The sequence below is a fragment of the Chenopodium album genome, chromosome 19, assembly GCF_948465745.1.
Source record: "Chenopodium album chromosome 19, dcCheAlbu1.1, whole genome shotgun sequence".
In the NCBI taxonomy this organism is placed as follows: Eukaryota; Viridiplantae; Streptophyta; class Magnoliopsida; order Caryophyllales; family Amaranthaceae; genus Chenopodium; species Chenopodium album.
The window spans coordinates 9,592,367-9,610,374 of record NC_137852.1 but is presented as its reverse complement, the minus strand read 5'-3'; the positions used below and the strand labels follow the sequence as shown (position 1 = coordinate 9,610,374).

The 18,008-nt window shown below is 35.9% G+C and overlaps 2 protein-coding genes and 1 pseudogene across 4 annotated transcripts; 1 reads left to right on the top strand and 2 right to left on the bottom strand.

Annotated features, from left to right (window-relative positions):
* Window positions 1-2,227: 2,227 nt before the first annotated feature.
* On the top strand, window positions 2,228-17,887 carry LOC145594739 (uncharacterized). 3 transcript variants are annotated; one of them, XM_081651074.1, is made up of 10 exons: window positions 2,228-2,663; window positions 5,624-5,738; window positions 5,840-5,964; window positions 6,064-6,142; window positions 9,256-9,413; window positions 9,515-9,668; window positions 10,798-10,911; window positions 11,489-11,559; window positions 16,893-16,987; window positions 17,525-17,887. In XM_081651074.1, exons 1-7 carry the CDS (start codon window positions 2,511-2,513, stop codon window positions 10,842-10,844), a joined length of 831 nt encoding a protein of 276 aa, XP_081507200.1. In that variant the 5' UTR covers window positions 2,228-2,510; the 3' UTR covers window positions 10,845-10,911; window positions 11,489-11,559; window positions 16,893-16,987; window positions 17,525-17,887. The 3 variants fall into 3 exon arrangements, with proteins under 3 accessions (XP_081507200.1, XP_081507202.1, XP_081507201.1); XM_081651076.1 differs by having other exon boundaries at window positions 9,515-10,728; XM_081651075.1 differs by lacking the exon at window positions 16,893-16,987.
* LOC145593976 (uncharacterized) lies at window positions 12,847-15,220 on the bottom strand (annotated as a pseudogene).
* LOC145593975 (uncharacterized) lies at window positions 15,226-16,041 on the bottom strand. Its single transcript, XM_081650329.1, has one exon. It carries the CDS (start codon window positions 16,039-16,041, stop codon window positions 15,226-15,228), a length of 816 nt encoding a protein of 271 aa, XP_081506455.1.
* Window positions 17,888-18,008: the final 121 nt, after the last annotated feature.

The following is an 18,008-nucleotide window of genomic DNA, read 5'->3' as shown; positions in this document are numbered from 1 at the left end:
TCATGGAAACAAAGTAGATTAGGAAAAGAAAAAAAAAAAAAAGCATCTATTTTCATTTTTGTTAATCCTTACACTAATATGAAAGCATATCCAAAATTCAGATGAAACTTAAAGCAAAGACCTTCTATTATAGCAAATTTCTTCAAATCATACAATGCCCCTTAAAATTGAGAAGGGGCACAATTTCAAATATTAAATCACCCTTGTAATAACTAATACCAAATTGATGTATTCATCTTCATTTGAAACAATATGGAGTAAGAGAAATACGTCCATTTCTTTACCTTTTCAGGCTTTGTCAATTGATCATATTAAATAAAATTAATTGTAAAGCTAGCAAAAGAACAAAAAGGAGGGATTGAAAGGGTTTTTTTGGAAGAAATACACCCATTTTAGGGTGAAATATTTGGCATGGGAAGAAAATTTCCTTCAAACGTGGTAATTTCATCAATTCACCCAATATTATCGTTAGCATTATTTGTTACATGGGTTGTAGCTATGGTTGCTACCGTATCAAGTTTATGTGGAATGTGTTCCAAGAAAAGTTTTAAATCTCAACACGAAGAAGAGAAGAAAAATGTACGAATTACAACAACCATGACAACAGAATCAACGGATTCACCTCCCTCACAATCACAAGATACAAATAATATTGATCATACTACAACCACCACGACGAATGATGATGGTGGTTTATCGAAGCCATTACCACCACCACCGGCAGCCACAAAGCTAGAATTTGGTGAAACTACAGGGAACAAAAAGCCAAATCAACCCTCCAAGATTGACAAGTCACCATCATCTTTACAAAATTACATATTAAAAGGATCAACAAGAAGGAAGTTATCCTCAAGTCTTAGCATGAGAATGTCTATGAAGATTAAGGATAAGGCGTCCGATTTTAAGGACAAGGCGTCCGAATTAAGTCATATGAAGACGAAGCATGATTCCGAGTCATTATGGACTAAGAGGATTATACTTGGTGAAAAATGTAGGCTTCCTAATGAAGTTGATGATGAAGTAATTTCAATTGATGATGATGATGAACAATATTCTATATTAGAACAACATTCCGTTGCCATATCAAGGAGTGTTTCTAGCCTCAATCGCGGTGTAGATTCAAGTGTAAACGAAGAACATATGTTGACAACAATAAAAGAAAAGGAAAAAGAGAAAGAATGATATGATATCAAAAGATATATAAGCGTAGTGAACACATTGAATCAAGCACATACATGTTCATAATAATCATATACGGAGTAACTCTTTTCTTTTTTTTTTTTTTTTTTTTTTTTTTGACGGGTACGTTAGGGTAAAAAAAAAGAAAAAAATTATTGACATTATTCTTATATTAGTGGTGTGAAATTATACTCTTTCCAAAAAAAAAAAAAAATGGTGTGAAATCATATAATTGCTTCATCTCCCTCTTTCAAAAGAGAAAATGTTTCTATGTATGTTTGTGTACTAATTCTATATATATCGCGTGCAAAATTTTTGATATACTTTAATTATTTTGGAGAAAACATAATAAATTCAAATTGAATACTTTTTAATTACAGTACGATTATAAATAAGTTCACTAAATAAATAATATTTCAAAAAACAAATGTTAATTTTATAACATGTAAATATGTATTTATGACATTTCGGACTTGTTCTCTTCATCTGATCTGGTCTGAATTTTGTAAGATCTAGTCTGGTCTGATTTGAATATTTTTGGGCTGATCTAAATACTTTTGATTTGATTTGAATCTGTCTAATCTGAATACTTTTGATTTGATTTGAATCTATCTGATCTGAATTTTATTATCAGTGTTTAACAACCTTATTTTATACTATTATGCAATTTTTATTATAATAATTACTAACTCTTTAATATAATAATAATAATAATAATAATAATAATAATAATAATAATAATAATAATAATAATAATGGTTTCAAAAAAATTTGATAAAATATGTGTCCTGGTCTGATCTGATCTAAATAGTTCTGATATGATCTGAATAAAAAATCTGAAATAAATTAAACAGGACATGTTCGAAGTTTATGTAATTTATTGCCTTTCCTAAACAAAAATAAAAAATAAAAATAAAGTAGAATTAAAATAAAAACACAATTTTGAGGTGTGGGCCCTTGGAGGGCACGTGGCTGCATTTTTTTATTTTTTTATTTTTTTTATTACTCATCCTTCTTCTATTGTGAACTCTTACTCCATGACTGCAATTTTCTGTGTTCCAAGTTCTAATATTCATTTCTACCAAAAAAAAAAAAAAAAAAAAAAAAAAATCTTTCACCATGTTTCCCCCTGCAGGCTCTAGTTTCTTCAAAATCAATTTCTTCTATTTCATTTCCATCCAATTCCCTTCTTTATATAGTAGTCATTCAAATGAAAGATGTTACATTCCTCATTTTCCTTTCCCTCCATTTTTTTCTTCTAGGTTTTTCAAAATCAATTTCTTCTCTTCGTTTCCCTCCATTTTTTTCAATCGAAGCAAAGCAGTAATCTCATGGCGTTTTTGGCATTCATTCTTGATCTTCGCACTCTTTCACCTGAATTCTTGAAGTTAATCAAGGATTGCCTACTGCAATTCGCAAATATGTTTAAGTTTTCTTCTCTCAACGATCGAATTGCTCTTTGCTACATACAATCCGAATCTGAGGTAATTTTGCTTTATTTATTTCCTGATTTTAGGATAGGATTTTGCTTATTTGTTCAATTGAATTCAAGATTATGATATTTGATTGTTGTTGTATGATTAATTGTTCAAAAAACTGATTTAGGTTACGTATTTCTCTTACTGTACTTGTTCATCTAAAGTCTACATGTTTTCTTTCTATTTTTTCTAATTTGAATTTTAATTTACTTTACTGTTGATTGATTTGCATGCTGATTTATGGATTTTATTTTTTGTTTGTTGAATTGTTGTATGATTTGATTTGTTTGGATCTTTGTATTATGGATGCTTCAGAGTTTCGATTTTTGTATGATGGAGTGAAATTAGCTAGGGTTTTAATTGTTAAATTGAAGTATGAATTGGTTTAGGGTTTGATTTGGAGCGTTTTTTATGTTGAGTTTGAGAAGTATTAGTTGAGCAATCAAGGCGATGGTCTTCTCATGGTTAGGTGATATGATCGATTTTTTAGTTTGTGGCTGTAGACCTGTAGTGTCCTGCTACTTCATTGAGCTATGTCTCGGGTTGAGGTTGGAGAGTGTCGCATCGTGTGTGGATAAATAACTCAAGGAAAATCAGTTGATATTTGCAGATTTTATTCTTGAGTATCTATGTGTGTTAATTGTGGTATTTTTTTGGAGAATTAACTGGTCTCAGTCCTTGAGGATAATATCTCTTAGGTTAGGTATGGCGTTTATTCTCAGTTGGTTAGTTTTTCTTATCTTTCGTTTGGATTGTTACTATAAGGATGTATAGGAATGAGAAGATCATGAGAGATTGGTGGAAAACAGGGAAGCATATGCTGTATAGTTTCAGCAATTGATAGATCTGAACAAGACAGCTTAAATTCAACAAAACTACTTAGTTCTTCAATGCTGATGTAAAATTCTATCAATGATAGGCCCATTGGTGAACGATTGGTATGATTGGTCATGGTTGATGGAAGGGACAAGGGTAGGAATAGAAGTTTTGTGGAATCTTTTTCTAATTTCTTTCGCAAATTAATTATGTTATACCTTATCATCCTGTGGATACTATATCTTAATTTGCTTTATAATGGAGGCAACAGTAATTCTTAAACCCATTTCATATGGTCCAGGTGTGGCCTCTCATTAAAGCTGACTTAATTCCACTAGAAACTAACACTTCTTCCATTCATTTCGCATTGCAACAATTCGGTTTTTATGCATCTCAATGCACAACTTTACCCATTAAATTTTTAATTACCTATGGGTTAATAATATAAAAAATAAACTCAATTGTTGCAATAATGTAAGAACGAAGGAAGTAGTTGCCTTATGTATTAAGCAATCAACAATTAAACATAGAATATCCGTCTTAAAAAACATGATAGAGCATACTAAGGTCACTAAAACCATCAGTAACTAAAAATAAGGTCATCTTTTGTAGGTATCAAGTAACATTTTATTCTGTAAACTCCTGAACACATGCGATAGAATTCTAAAGCATATGCCATGATCGGGTTGAGGTCGGAGAGTGTCGCATCGTATGTGGATAGATAACTCAAGGAAAATCAGTTGATATTTGCAGATTTTATTCTTGAGTATCTATGTGTGTTGGTTGTGGTATTTTCTTGGAGAGTTAACTGGTCTAATTCCTTGAGGATAATATCTCTTAGGTTAGGTATGACGTTTATTTTCAGTTGGTTAGTTTTTCTTATTTTTCGTTTGGATTGTTACTATAAGGATGTATAGGAATGAGAAGATCATGAGAGACTGGTGGGAAACAGGGAAGCATATGCTGTATAGTTTCAGCAATTGATAGATCTGAACAAGACAGCTTAAATTCAACAAAACTACTTAGTTCTTCAATGCTGATGTAAAATTCTATCAATGATAGGCCCATTGGTGAACGATTGGTATGATTGGTCATGGTTGATGGAAGGGACAAGGGTAGGAATAGAAGTTTTGTGGAATCTTTTTCTAATTTCTTTCGCAAATTAATTATGTTCTACCTTATCATCCTGTGGATATTATATCTTAATTTGCTTTATAATGGAGGCAACAGTAATTCTTAAACCCATTTCATATGGTCCAGGTATGGCCACTCATTAAAGCTGACTTAATTCCACTAGAAACTAACACTTCTTCCATTCCTTTCGCATTGCAACAATTCGGTTTTTATGCATCTCAATGTACAACTTTACCCACTAATTTTTTAATTACCTATGGGTTAATAATATTAAAAAATAAACTCAATTGTTGCAATAATGTAAGAACGAAGGAAGTAGTTGCCTTATGTATTAAGCAATCAACAATTAAACATAGAATATCCGTCTTAAAAACATGATAGAGCATTCTAAGGTCACTAACACCATCAGTAACTAAGAAAAAAGGTCATCTTTTGTAGGTATCAAGTAACATTTTATTCTTTAAACTCCTGAACACATGCGATAGAATTCTTAAAACATATGCCATGCTCGGGTTGAGGTCGGAGAGTGTCGCATCGTGTGTGGATAGATAAGTCAAGGAAAATCAGTTGATATTTGCAGATTTTATTCTTGAGTATCTATGTGTGTTGGTTGTGGTATTTTCTTGGAGAATTAACTGGTCTAATTCCTTGAGGATAATATCTCTTAAGTTAGGTATGGCGTTTATTCTCAGTTGGTTAGATTTTCTTATTTTTCGTTTGGATTGTTACTATAAGGACGTGTAGGAATGAGAAGATCATGAGAGACTGGTGGGAAACAGGGAAGCATATGCTGTATAGTTTCAGCAATTGATAGATCTGAACACGACAGCTTAAATTCAACAAAACTACTTAGTTCTTCAATGCTGATGTAAAATTCTATCAATGATAGGCCCATTGGTGAACGATTGGTATGATTGGTCATGGTTGATGGAAGGGACAAGGGTAGGAATAGAAGTTTTGTGGAATCTTTTTCTAATTTCTTTCTAATTTCTGAACGTATTTGTGTTTGCATGCAGCTTAAGGCTGCATACTCTTCCGAAAGCTTCAACCTTGTTGAATTTCACGATGCTGTCAACGGGTTGCCCTGTTGTTATTCAGCACATTTTCTTAAGACATCTACCCTTTCAGAAGGTCTTGTACCTCTCTTTATTTCCCTTTCTGCTCTATTTTCACTAATTACATTCGCATTAATAAAATCATTTTTTTTTGTTTTTGTGGTGAAAAATTGGCAGATGGGCTTGCATTGATCCTTAGTGATCAAATGTTAGCATCTTCTAGAAGAAAAGAAAGCAAGGGCAAATTAATTCTGATTGGCGCATGTCTTGATACCACAGTGTTCTCTACAGTGATTCTACCGGTAAATTCGCTTGCTGCATTTCTTATGAAAGCGTTCCAAACTTCTCTTAAGAATAGTGATCCTTTTAATTTCAAAGTCACTGCTGTCTGCTCTATACAGGATGCTGAAGGCAGAGACAATGATGTGGAATCTGTGATCCTTAAGAACTGTGATAACTTGTCTGATGCATTTCTTCAAGGTTTGACTGATGCTCTTTCGCATTTGAGATGGTTAAATAATTGCTTTTTTGCGTTCCATGTAAAGTATTTTTGAGGGAAGTATATTTTTTCTTGTTAGATCAATCAATCAATCAATCAATCAATCAAAGCCTTAATCCCAAAAGTGGGGTCGGCTAACATGAACCAAATTTGATTATTCCGTGTAGTCATCAACATAAATCTTTCTCCTCCATCCCTTACGATCCAAAACTTCATCCTCACGTAAATCCATGCACTTCATATCCTTCCTCACTCCTTCCAACCAAGTCATCTTTGGTCTCCCTCTTCCTCGTTTAATCCCTCCATGGTCCCACTCTTCCACTCTTCGCACCGGTGCACCCTCGGGTCTCCGTCTTACATGTCCAAACCAACGCAGACGATTTTCCCTTAGTTTATCTACAATGCCCGCCACACCTACTTTCTTGCGAATAACCTCATTTCTGATTCTATCTCTTAAAGTGTTTCCACACATCCACCTTAACATGCGCATTTCCGTAACCTCCATCTTTTTAATATGCTCTTTCTTAGAAGCCCAACATTCTGTACCATAGAGCAACACTGGTCGTATGGCAGTCCTGTAGAATTTTCCCTTCAACTTTAAGGGAATGCTGCGGTCGCATAACACTCCCGTGGCCGCTCTCCATTTAAGCCACCCTGACTTAATCCTGTGGGTCACGTCTTGATCAATGTCACCATTCTTCTGGATGATCGACCCTAGGTACTTAAAACATTCACTCATGGTCAAATCCTTTCCATCCAAACTCACCACTTCATTGCGTGTCCCCCTCTGAGTGCCAAAACGACATACCAAATATTCAGTCTTACTCCGACTTAGCTTAAACCCTCTAGATTCCAACCTTTGCCTCCATTGCTCCAACTTGACATTAACCCCATCCTTAGTCTCATCCACCAAAACGATATCATCTGCGAACAGCATACACCATGGAACCTCATCTTGAATTGGTCTAGTTAATTCATCTAGAACCGTTGCAAAAAGAAAAGGGCTTAATGCAGACCCTTGATGCAATCCGATTGTAATAGGGAAATCTTTTGTCAACCCTCCGCATGTCCTCACATTTGTTGACACATCCCGATACATATCCTTAACTAGGTCTACATACCTTCGTGGGATACCTTTCTTCAACATTGCCCACCAAAGTATCTCTCTTGGCACCTTGTCATATGCCTTCTCTAAATCAATAAAGACCATATGAAGATCTTTCTTCTTTACCCTATAAAACTCCATCATTTGTCTTATCAAATGGATTGCCTCCATAGTAGATCTCCCAGGCATAAAACCAAATTGGTTATCTGAAATGCTTGTGCATGCCCTCAACCTTTGTTCAATCACCCTTTCCCACAACTTCATAGTATGGCTCATAAGCTTAATTCCTCGATAGTTAGAACAATCTTGAGCGTCTCCTTTGTTTTTATAAACCGGGACCAAGGTGCTCTTCCTCCAATCTTGTGGGATCCTTGTAGCCGTCCATATCTTGTTGAAAAGGTTTGTTAACCAATCAATACCAATCTTACCCAAACACCTCCACACCTCTATCGGTACCCCATCAGGGCCAACCGCCTTCTTAGGTTTCATCTTCCTCAGTGCAATCTCCACCTCTACTCTCCTAATCCTTCGCACATACTCCATGTTGATTTCTTCATCACTCATAGAGGTATCTCCTATCACAACTCCATTACTTCCATTAAATAATTCATCGAAGTACCCCTTCCACCTGTCCTTGATGCCCTCCTCTTGCACTAGGACCATTTGGTTCTTATCTTTGACACACTTCACCATGCCAATATCCTTCCTTGCCTCTTGTCTTCTCTTTGCCATCTTATAAATGATCCTTTCTCCCTCCTTGGAATCAAGCTTTTCATAAACCTCCTGATATGCCTTTTCTTTTGCTTGGCGAACAGCTGCCTTTGCCTTGCTCTTAGCCTCCTTATACGCTGCAAAGGTTTCATCACTCCTACATTTTCCTAAGGCTTGATAGCATTCCCTTTTTTGCTTAATTACTGCTTTCACCTCTTCATTCCACCACGAAGTATCTCTCTGTACCGAAGTTCTTCCCCTTACTTCCCCTAAGACCTCTTTGGCCACTCTTAGGAAACAGTTCTTCATTCGTAACCAAGTCATGTCCGGATCCACCTCTCCATCCCAATCCGCTTCTTCAATTACCTTTTCTGTAAAAACCTTAGCTTTTGCATCCCTTAGGGTCCACCATCTTATCCTTGGTTCTTCTTGTCTAACTTTTTTCTTCGCCTTCTCTTTCAGACGAATAGTCATTACCAATAGCCGGTGTTGGGTGACCACACTCTCCCCTGGGATAACCTTACAGTTTATGCAACTTTGTCTATCTATGCTCCTTGTGAGCAGGAAGTCTATTTGAGTTGCATTTGCTCCATTCCGAAAAGTTATCAAGTGTGAATCCCTCTTCTTAAACCAAGTATTAGCCAAAATTAAATCATATGATTGGGCAAAATCCATAATAGCTTCACCACCGGCGTCCCTCTGCCCATACCCAAAGCCTCCATGGACACTCTCATAGCCATCTCGGCTCGCCCCAACGTGCCCATTTAGATCCCCTCCAATATATAACTTCTCTGAGTGGTGGACACCCTGCACCACCTCGTCTAGGTCCTCCCAAAATTGTCGTTTCTCTTCTGCATCTAAACCCACTTGGGGAGCATAAGCACTGATAACATAGCTAATTTCTTGTTAGATGTCTTACTTAAAATAGCTAATTTCCAAAGCATCTTTAAGTGTTTCGGAAAGTTATCCACATGATATAGTACTTTATGGCACCTAAATGTCATGTTTATGCCCTTGATGTTTAGGCAGTCTGTTTTCGTACTGAAATAGACTATTGAAAGCAAGTCGTCTTAGGCTGGATCCACCTTGGACTATGATACCAGGATTGCCTATTTAATGACTCAATGATCAAGATTTGAGGGCAAATTTTCTTATTGACAGTTTCATTACAGTGTAATTCTTTTCTTAATGATAAGGAGTAGTATTAATACATATGTTGCAACAATATACATTTTTTGAGCTGATTTAAAGCATCCAAGCAATGGATATAAACTGCAGATACAATGAATGAAAATGCAAAAAAATGGATTGAAGAACTGAAAGCCGATAGAGGATTGGTGGCTATTTTTTTCTTTCAAAGGAGCAATAATCGTTCAATACCCTGCAGATTGTTTAGTTCCTCAAATCAGATACTAAATGAATTCTACCTTTGTGAGGTACTAAAGTTAGTTGAAGTAGCTTCTCTTATTTTGCTTCATGTATATGCTTTTTCCCCAAATTATAGATGATGATAATAAAATTTGATTTCAATATGTAGGCACATGGGTATCATCAAATGCTTAACTCCACAACCATTGATGAAGATACCTTACTAGAAGAAGAGTCTAGGAATTGCGTAAAACTCTCTGAAGCTGACGGTGCTGTTAGATTTGATGTAATTGGGAGGGATGGGTTGACTTCTTTGGATAAAGGTTAGTGGCTTCAATTGTTTATCATTTAGGATTAAAAGAGTTGCTATATATATTAATTTTTTTCCATTTAATTCCCATGTACTGAATTTCTTTTTTCATTTTTATTTCTTTTTTAAGTTTAAATAGCAGTGCATTAATTAGGCTTGCCACTTTCTGGTACTTTGCATCTAGGCAGTACCAGAAGTATGTTCTTCAAATGTTCCTGCCTACCAGTTCAAAAACTCACATGAAGGATTGAAATAGACAAATAGTATTAAACTATGAATCGTTAACTTTATTGGATTTTAAGCATTAATAATTGTTTTTTGATTTTCGATTGTTGCGTGTTTTTTTTTGCTAACATTACTGATGTATGGAAGTTACCTTATCTATGGGTCTTGATGTTGATGTTTAATAATATCTCACTTGAAATTACATCGTAAGAAGTATCTTCTATCTGTTGTTGACTAGTTATCATAGTTGGGTGCTTAACATCAGATATCTGTTGGTATGTGCTGCTTTAGAATGTCCAAGGCATGCATGACCATGCCTAAACAAGTGGATATTAAGAAAGTAATCAGCTGCTTATGATCTAAACACATACATTTGATTGCTCCTCAAGATATATTTTGCAAGCCTTATCAATGAATAAATTACACAGGAATATCTTAACTATTAAGTAGCAACTTGCATACTCTCTCTGTCCCATCTTTGCACAATGGCCCCATTTTTTTGTGAGAGCTTTTTGGATCAAATGGGGCAAAGGTCATGGACAGAGGGAATAGTAGAATGGATGATAATTGATGTGCTTTTAAAACGCTAATTTAATTATGTCACTGAATACACGTTTCATTATTTATGTTGCTTGTTTTTGATAAGTTTGGTGATTGGAAGACCTTACTGGGTCATTCCATTAGAGTCATCGCATGTAATAGCTTTCGAAAAACTTTGCTCCATACTTACAAAACAAGAGCAGGGGTTGATATGTCGAGGTGGATGTAATCTTGATACTATGAAATTTACTTCTATGCCTCATTTTTACCTCCTTGAACCATGTGTCGGTGGACAGATGGTGCTGAAGGTAAGACGAAATTCTGAAACTTTTTAATTTTTGTTTTTTTATTCGGTTAACTAACTTTGGGTTTGACAGAGGCTTGCTGGTGCCGAGGAGACAATTCCATGTCCCAAATTTCCTGAATATCCAGCAAGATTGATGTTAGATGGTGCAATAGAAATTCCAGATGAAAATGCTATGCTCGACAATGTAAGTTATCTCTTCATCTCTTAAGATTGTTGATTTGAAGTAAGATCTTGTTTTTTTTTTTTGAAAAAAGTAAAAAAAAATTTATTAATCAATCAAGAACAGAAAGTCAATACACCATAGGGCAAAAGAACCCTAAGCAAACACAACAGCAACCACAACAAAAGAGACACAAAAACAGACAAAACAAACTAAGCCCAAAGGACAGCTATCAGCTTCTAAACAGCTCCTTGAACCACTTCTGATTCCTTCTGCTGGTCTTGACTGGCATGACATATGAGATTCTGTGAAAAAGCTCAGCCCAAAGATTCTGAATTACCTTCTCAGGCTGCATCAAACATTTGTTCCAGACAACTTTGTTTCTCTGGCTCCAAATGACATAAAGCAACCCAGCATAGCAACTATACACCACCTGCTTCTGGAATCTGCCTTTGATAGTTCTCATTTTGCTATTACAATCTTTAATATTCAGAAGTTCCAGTTTTATTCTCAGTTTCTTTTGCAAAATATGGGCACATTTCCAGCTGTAATCACAGTCAAAGAATAAGATCTTGTTAATAGTATGTTTTATTTATTTCAGGTAGATTTGATGAAATACGAAGCAAAACCAGGACTTTTTCATACTAGCCTTAGCCGGCTCATTAAAAACAGGTAATAAATACTTCCTCCGTTTCTTTTTTTTTTTTTTTCTTTTGGTAAATCTCCGTTTTTATTTAGATGACTAACATTCCTAAAAAGGAATAGTCATATTAGATGACCCATACTATAAATGGAAGGTTTTTAACTACAAACTTACATACTTACCCCCACTTATCCTAAGGTTAATAAACCCCAAATCCTTAACTACAAACTCACAGCCCCACGTTCTTAACTTCTCCATTAAAGCAAGCCACCACCTTCTCCATTATAGCCACCACCTTCTCCATTAAAGCCACCTCCACCACCCCTCATTGGAAATCACAACCCACCGGAATCCAGCACCCTCAACGAAAATCACCAATTCACCACTGTTCACATCGATTCCCCACCCTGAACTCGGTTAAAACCGCTGCTCTCATCAAACCGCCGCCCTCGCCAAAACTGCCGCCCTCATCAAACGACTGCCCTCGCCAAAACCGCCGCCCTCTAAACCAATTTGCCACCCCTAACCCGTCGAAATCTTCCATCCTCGCCAAAAATAACACCCCTTCGCACAAATCTGCCGTCCTTAGGACCCTAACTCACCGAAATCGCATACCCACTAAAAAGCACCGCCTTCTAATCTGAAAACCACCACCATAAATGAAAACCCTAACTATAATTTCTCTTTCCTCCTTTCTAACCACTAGATCTATAACCCGGAATTAATCTCACCATTCAACCACCACCTTTGTTGTCTTAGAGAGAGAAAGAAAGCTTGAGGGAAAAAAACACATGATTAAAGAGTTTCGATTTGAGTAGTAAGAGAGAAATTGAAAGATATATGGTGTTGAAGATGAAGAAATCCGGCAGCGGGCCAGCGGCAGAGAATTGAGGAGGTTGGTGTTGATGGAGGAATTGGTGTTTATGCCGGTGGTAGTTAGTACAGGTTTGATATGGATGGTGGTGGTGGGATGCTTGGTTTTAAAAAGCGAGAGGCGCACCAAGGCGCAAAGGGTCCCCAGAGCCTAGGCGCGAGGTGCAAAGCGGAGGCCGTGCCTCTTGGATACGAGGCGCACCTTAAGTGCCCAAAACCTTATAACTTACTTCTAGACCAAGATATAAGCCTTAAATAATCAAAATAACATATTATAAATGCATAAATTAACAAAGGAACTACAAGATACCCTTAAAAGGCGCTAATGACATGAAACTCTTTAACTAAAAAGCAAATCACACATTCAACATAAAAAGTAAATCAAGTAGAAAGAAAAGCAAACATAGTAGGTCTTCAAGCTTGTTATATGGCATACTAAGACACTAGTAATCCATCTCCTCATCCGATGAATCATCATACACATCCTCCTCTTCTTGATAAGCCTCATCTCCACTTACATCCTCTTCCATCTCATCATCATAAATCTCATTATCATCATCATCTATCACAATTGTATGACGTGGTTTAGAAGTGGAGCCACTAGCAATTTTCTTTCCTTTATCAACTTTTGATGCTCCTCTAGTAGCATAGAATGGTTCATTAGCTCCGGAGGCTTTACTAATTGTACTCCAAGTCAAGTCCTCCCCTTCAAATACAAAATCATTCTCCTCCTCCTCCTCTTCTTCCATTCTTCCAAGTAGCCACTCATTGCTTTCACCAATTTCATTTAAGACAATGAGATCAATGGTGTCTTTCCTCTTGTATCGCCGTTGTAATGCTCGATTATGCTTGACATAAACCATGTCATTTAATCGACTTTGTGCCAATCGATTCCTCTTTTTAGAATGAAGCAATAAAAATAGAATAATATAAGCTATATAATGTAATAAAATAAAATCATATTAGATAAATCAATAAAAGTGAAGGTATAAACCTGTTGAAAAACATCCCAGTTTCTTTCACAACCTGTTGCACTACAAGTGAGGCTAAGAATTTTGATGGCAAACATGTGGAGATTAGGAGTTGTTGCACCATAAGCTGACCACCAATCTAATTTGGTCTTCCTTCCCCTAATTGCCATTCTACGACCAAAGAGACCGGTTGCATTCTTAAATTAATCCAACTCTGCAAGTATTTTATCTTGAGTTTCCACAACTGGAATTAGCCTTTCAATACAATCATACAAACCTTTCAAAACTTCCTCACAATTTACATTTACAGAATGATCATAATGATCATAATGAAGTTTCGAATTTAGATAAAAACCCGCCGCATGCAAAGGGTGATGAAGTTGACTATCCCACCTTTTATCAATGATCTCAAATACCTTAATGTAGTTCTCTTCTCTTAATTCAAAAGTCTTCGCTATAGTCTCTTTAGCTCTATCCATGGCTTCATAAATGTATCCCATCGGAGGCTTTTTCTCCCCATCAACAAGTCTAAGCACCTTAACAAGGGGACTTGTTAGCTTAAGAGCATACACCACATTCTTCCAAAAGCTTGCTTGCAAAATATAAGTTGCAATTCTCTTTCCTCCCGCTTCCTTTTGCCACTTGGAAGCACTCCATTCTTGAGAGATTATCATCTTTCTCAAGTTGCCTTTTTGCTTATGAAATTGAGCTAGTGTAATGAAAGATGTTGCAAATCTAGTACTTGATGGCCTATGTAAATTTCTTTGTTGTGTGAACTTCCTCATCAAGTTCACCAGATAGGTATGATTATAAATATAGCTATTGATGAATGTGCACTTCTTTAGTTTGCCAATGTCTTCTAACATCAAATCAATACAACGAGCACCACAAGGAGTCCAATAAAGATGAGGCCTCTTAGATTCAAGTTTTTTTTTTCCTACAATTCACAAAAAGGAAAAAAAAAGCAATGTTACACGGTACGTGGGACGTTTTGGAACGTGGGACGGGAACGGGAACGGGGAACGTAGGCTTTAGAGTTCCCGGAATGTATGACTCTAGTTCTCGAATTTTTTTTAATTAGAATTTTCTTTTTTATTAGACTTTAAATTATTTTTTTTTTGAGGGAATATTAGACTTTAAATTTATTAGACTAAATCACTAAAACTGAAAAGTACTCGTAATCAACTACTTCGTATTAACCAAAAAATTAATAAAAATATATAACTGTACACTACTATCAGTACATACCTAAAAACTAGGCAATAAAAATAAGATAATAATAAAAAGAAAAGATTACAGCTGTACATGACTACATGGAGTAAAAACAAGGTGCTAGTAATAAAATAATACAGTAAAAAGAAAAGATAAAAAGGGAGGGGTCCACCATTATGTTTAAAAATTAGGTTAGGGTTATTTTAATGATTTAAAGCTGTCAAGGACCCTTCTTCTTCCTTCTACTCACTTCTTTTTTCATTTTCCTCCATTAATAGAACTTGAAGCTTTAATTAAATTTAAAAACTCAAGAAAACAGAAGATTCCTTTGCCTATAAGTGGGTACCCTATCAAACACGAACCAGATCGCGAACCACCACGAACCAGAACGAGTAAGTTCCGCGTTTCGGGACACGCGTCCTGGTTCGCGGAACGCGCCGTCGTCCCGCGTTCCGTGTATCTTTGAAAAAAAGTATTAAATAAAAACTTACAAAGCAAAAAAATTAGTAAAATTTAATTGAACATATCACAAGAGTGACAAGACTATTTACTAATTCATACCGGCTTTGACATAATTGGATGCATTGTCCGTCACCACTTGAGCAACATTTTCCTCTCCAATTTCATCCACCATCTTATCTAGAAGTTTATACAATAACTAACATCCAATGATCTAATAAACACGGAACTCTTAGGAGAATTGACAAGGAAGTTTATAATATCCTTTTGGACAACCGAATCACGCCATCCATCAGATAAAATTGAACAACCTTTACTTGCCCACTCTTTCTTGTTCTCCTCTACTTGCATCTCAACATCTTTCACTTCTTTTTTCAAGATAGGAACTCTAAGCTCATACATACTTGGTGGTTTTAATCCGGGACCATATTGACCAATAGCTTCAATCATTGCTCCAAAGCTAGCATAGGTAGCCGCATTGAATGGAATTCTCGCATCATAAAACTGCTTACCAATTGTCATACAAGTTTTGTCCCTTAACTCCGTATCACAAGCACCAAAAATTCCTTTCCTTTCCTTCCTAGCTTGCATTACTTCTTTAGGAGTTGAAGTGATAAACATATCCAAAGGACCTTTGTGCCTAGGTTTCTTAACAACTTTTTCACGTTTTGTGACAACATCTTCCTTTTCTTCATCAACATCATCCGTTTCAAGTTGGGACATGCTTGGCATCATTTGACTATCCACTTTTGCTTGAGCTTTGTTTATCATAAAAGTCTTAACTTCCTCCCTCACATGTTCTGGACATTTAGGACATTTAGTGACATTTCTAAAGCCACCAACTAAGTGTTGTTTTAAACGATGTGCCCCTCCCTTAGTCACTTTACCACAAGAACTACAATGCCAATTAACTCTATTATTAGGTTCTGGTTTTCCATATTTTCTAGCCGGGTCGGGATCGGATGATCCGGTGGAAGGAAGGGACTCTTCATCCATGTTCCTAATTAGAAATCAGTAACAAAATAAATATAAAGTTATAAACAGAGAAAAACAAAAAAATTTGGAACCAAAAAACTAAAATAAATAAACTGGAAAGCCAAAAATATAAAAAGAAAATAATAATAAAAAAAACAGAATATAAAATCAGATCACAGAAGATAAATACAAGTATGCTAAATAAAAAAACAAATTTTAAAAACACAATATAAAAAGATAAAAAAAAAATAAACAGAGAACGAAGAAGCAGTACAAAAAACGAAAAAAATAAAAAAAACAACAAGCTAACCTGGTTTTCGGCAAGATCCACCACAGCTTGGGTCGTTTCGAGCGAGAATCGAATGAGACCCAACATGAATTGGGAAGCTAGGGTTTTAATTTTCAAATAGATATGTTTTCTCTCTCTTCTATTTCTTTAATTAAAGCCTGGGTTTTTTTTCAAAAAAAATTAGTTATAGTAGCACGTGTTTCAAAAGCGCCTCAAATCTAAAAAGCGTCGCCTCATAGCGCCTCACGCTTCAAGGCAAAAGCGCTAAGGCGCGCGCCTCCTTAACTTTGCCACGCTACAAGACTATGAGGCGATTTGATGACCGCCTCACTACACCTCGCGCCAAGGTGGGATGAAGTCAGCCAGGAGAGAGAAAGGGAGAATGGGTTGGTAGTTTAATTTTTTTGAGTTGATTAAAGTTAAAACAAAGCGTTAGAAAAACTCATTAGTCACTCTCTCTCCTTTGTCTTAAAATGTGTGCCAAGAGCTATGGGTCATCTATTTAGAAAATAAAATGACTGCTTTTGGAAATTCCCTAATCAAATTAATTATGCAATTGTGTTTTTTTTCCTGCCCAAATTAGGAAGCATAGCCGTGGTTGGGTTTGTTGTGGATCTCATGGTGATGGGCGTATACATGAGGATGAGACGTATCGCACTCAGTTGACATGATTTTCTTGTATGTCTCTCTTTCTATCTTTCTCTTCCCAACTGTAAAATCTATGTGCATTTAGTTAAACTATTTATCAGATTTACTAATAATATAGTGAACATTAGTTAACCTTCATGAGTGTTTTCAGAATAAAAGATAAATACCAAAAAAATTTAGGAAAATATCATTTTCATCTCTTTCTCCCAATTGCAGTCTTGCCATCTCTTTTCCAAGTTGTTTCTCGCACTCTAAAAGTTTTGTTCTTTTAGTTTTCTCTGAAATTATACTAATTTGTTCATATTGGGGGGGTATAACTGGCAATGGCCCTTTCAGTATTTTATTTCTTTAATGTTGTTGATGTTGCATTGAATATAAGTGGGGTTATGCGTCTAAACTCTAAAGCCACAAACTTGGAGTTGACCTGAAGTTTGAGTGAATCTTATCAGTCATGGGATGGCTAAATGGCTAGCTTGTTCTAGTATGACATTTCCCCCTGACCATTTTAACCCTGAATAAGTTTGTTTATTCTTCTGTGCGTTTCTGACTGCTCAATATTTGAAACAGGTAGCAACTACTTGCTAGTGCTGAAGGTCAGAAAGACAAACATGGTGGTGGTGGAGTCTTCTCAGCTTTCAGAAAAGGTCATCACTAAGTCTGCATTGAGTGTTAACTCCTTTCTGCATATGCCTTTTGTCCATATTATAGTGTACAGTGATTTGTCAATACGGCTTATACAACTACTCTAGGGTTGCTTTTATGTCACCTAAGAAGTAAATCATATTCTTTATGCTATGGCGGACACTTGCGATAGTGCCTCGTCTGCAATTTGCATCCATAGAGATTAGAGAAGGGGCGTAATGAGTTAGTTTTTTGTAACTTTGTAAAACCTAATACGGCCACTTGAAGAAATGAAATTTTTGATTAAGACGCTGAAGACTTCATTATGTGAGTACTCGCAGATATGTCTTTCGATTGCTCAAATGCAAAGCTCTCATAAAGTTGGCTTATTGTAGAATAATAAGAGAAAATTCAAGAGTATCCTATATTA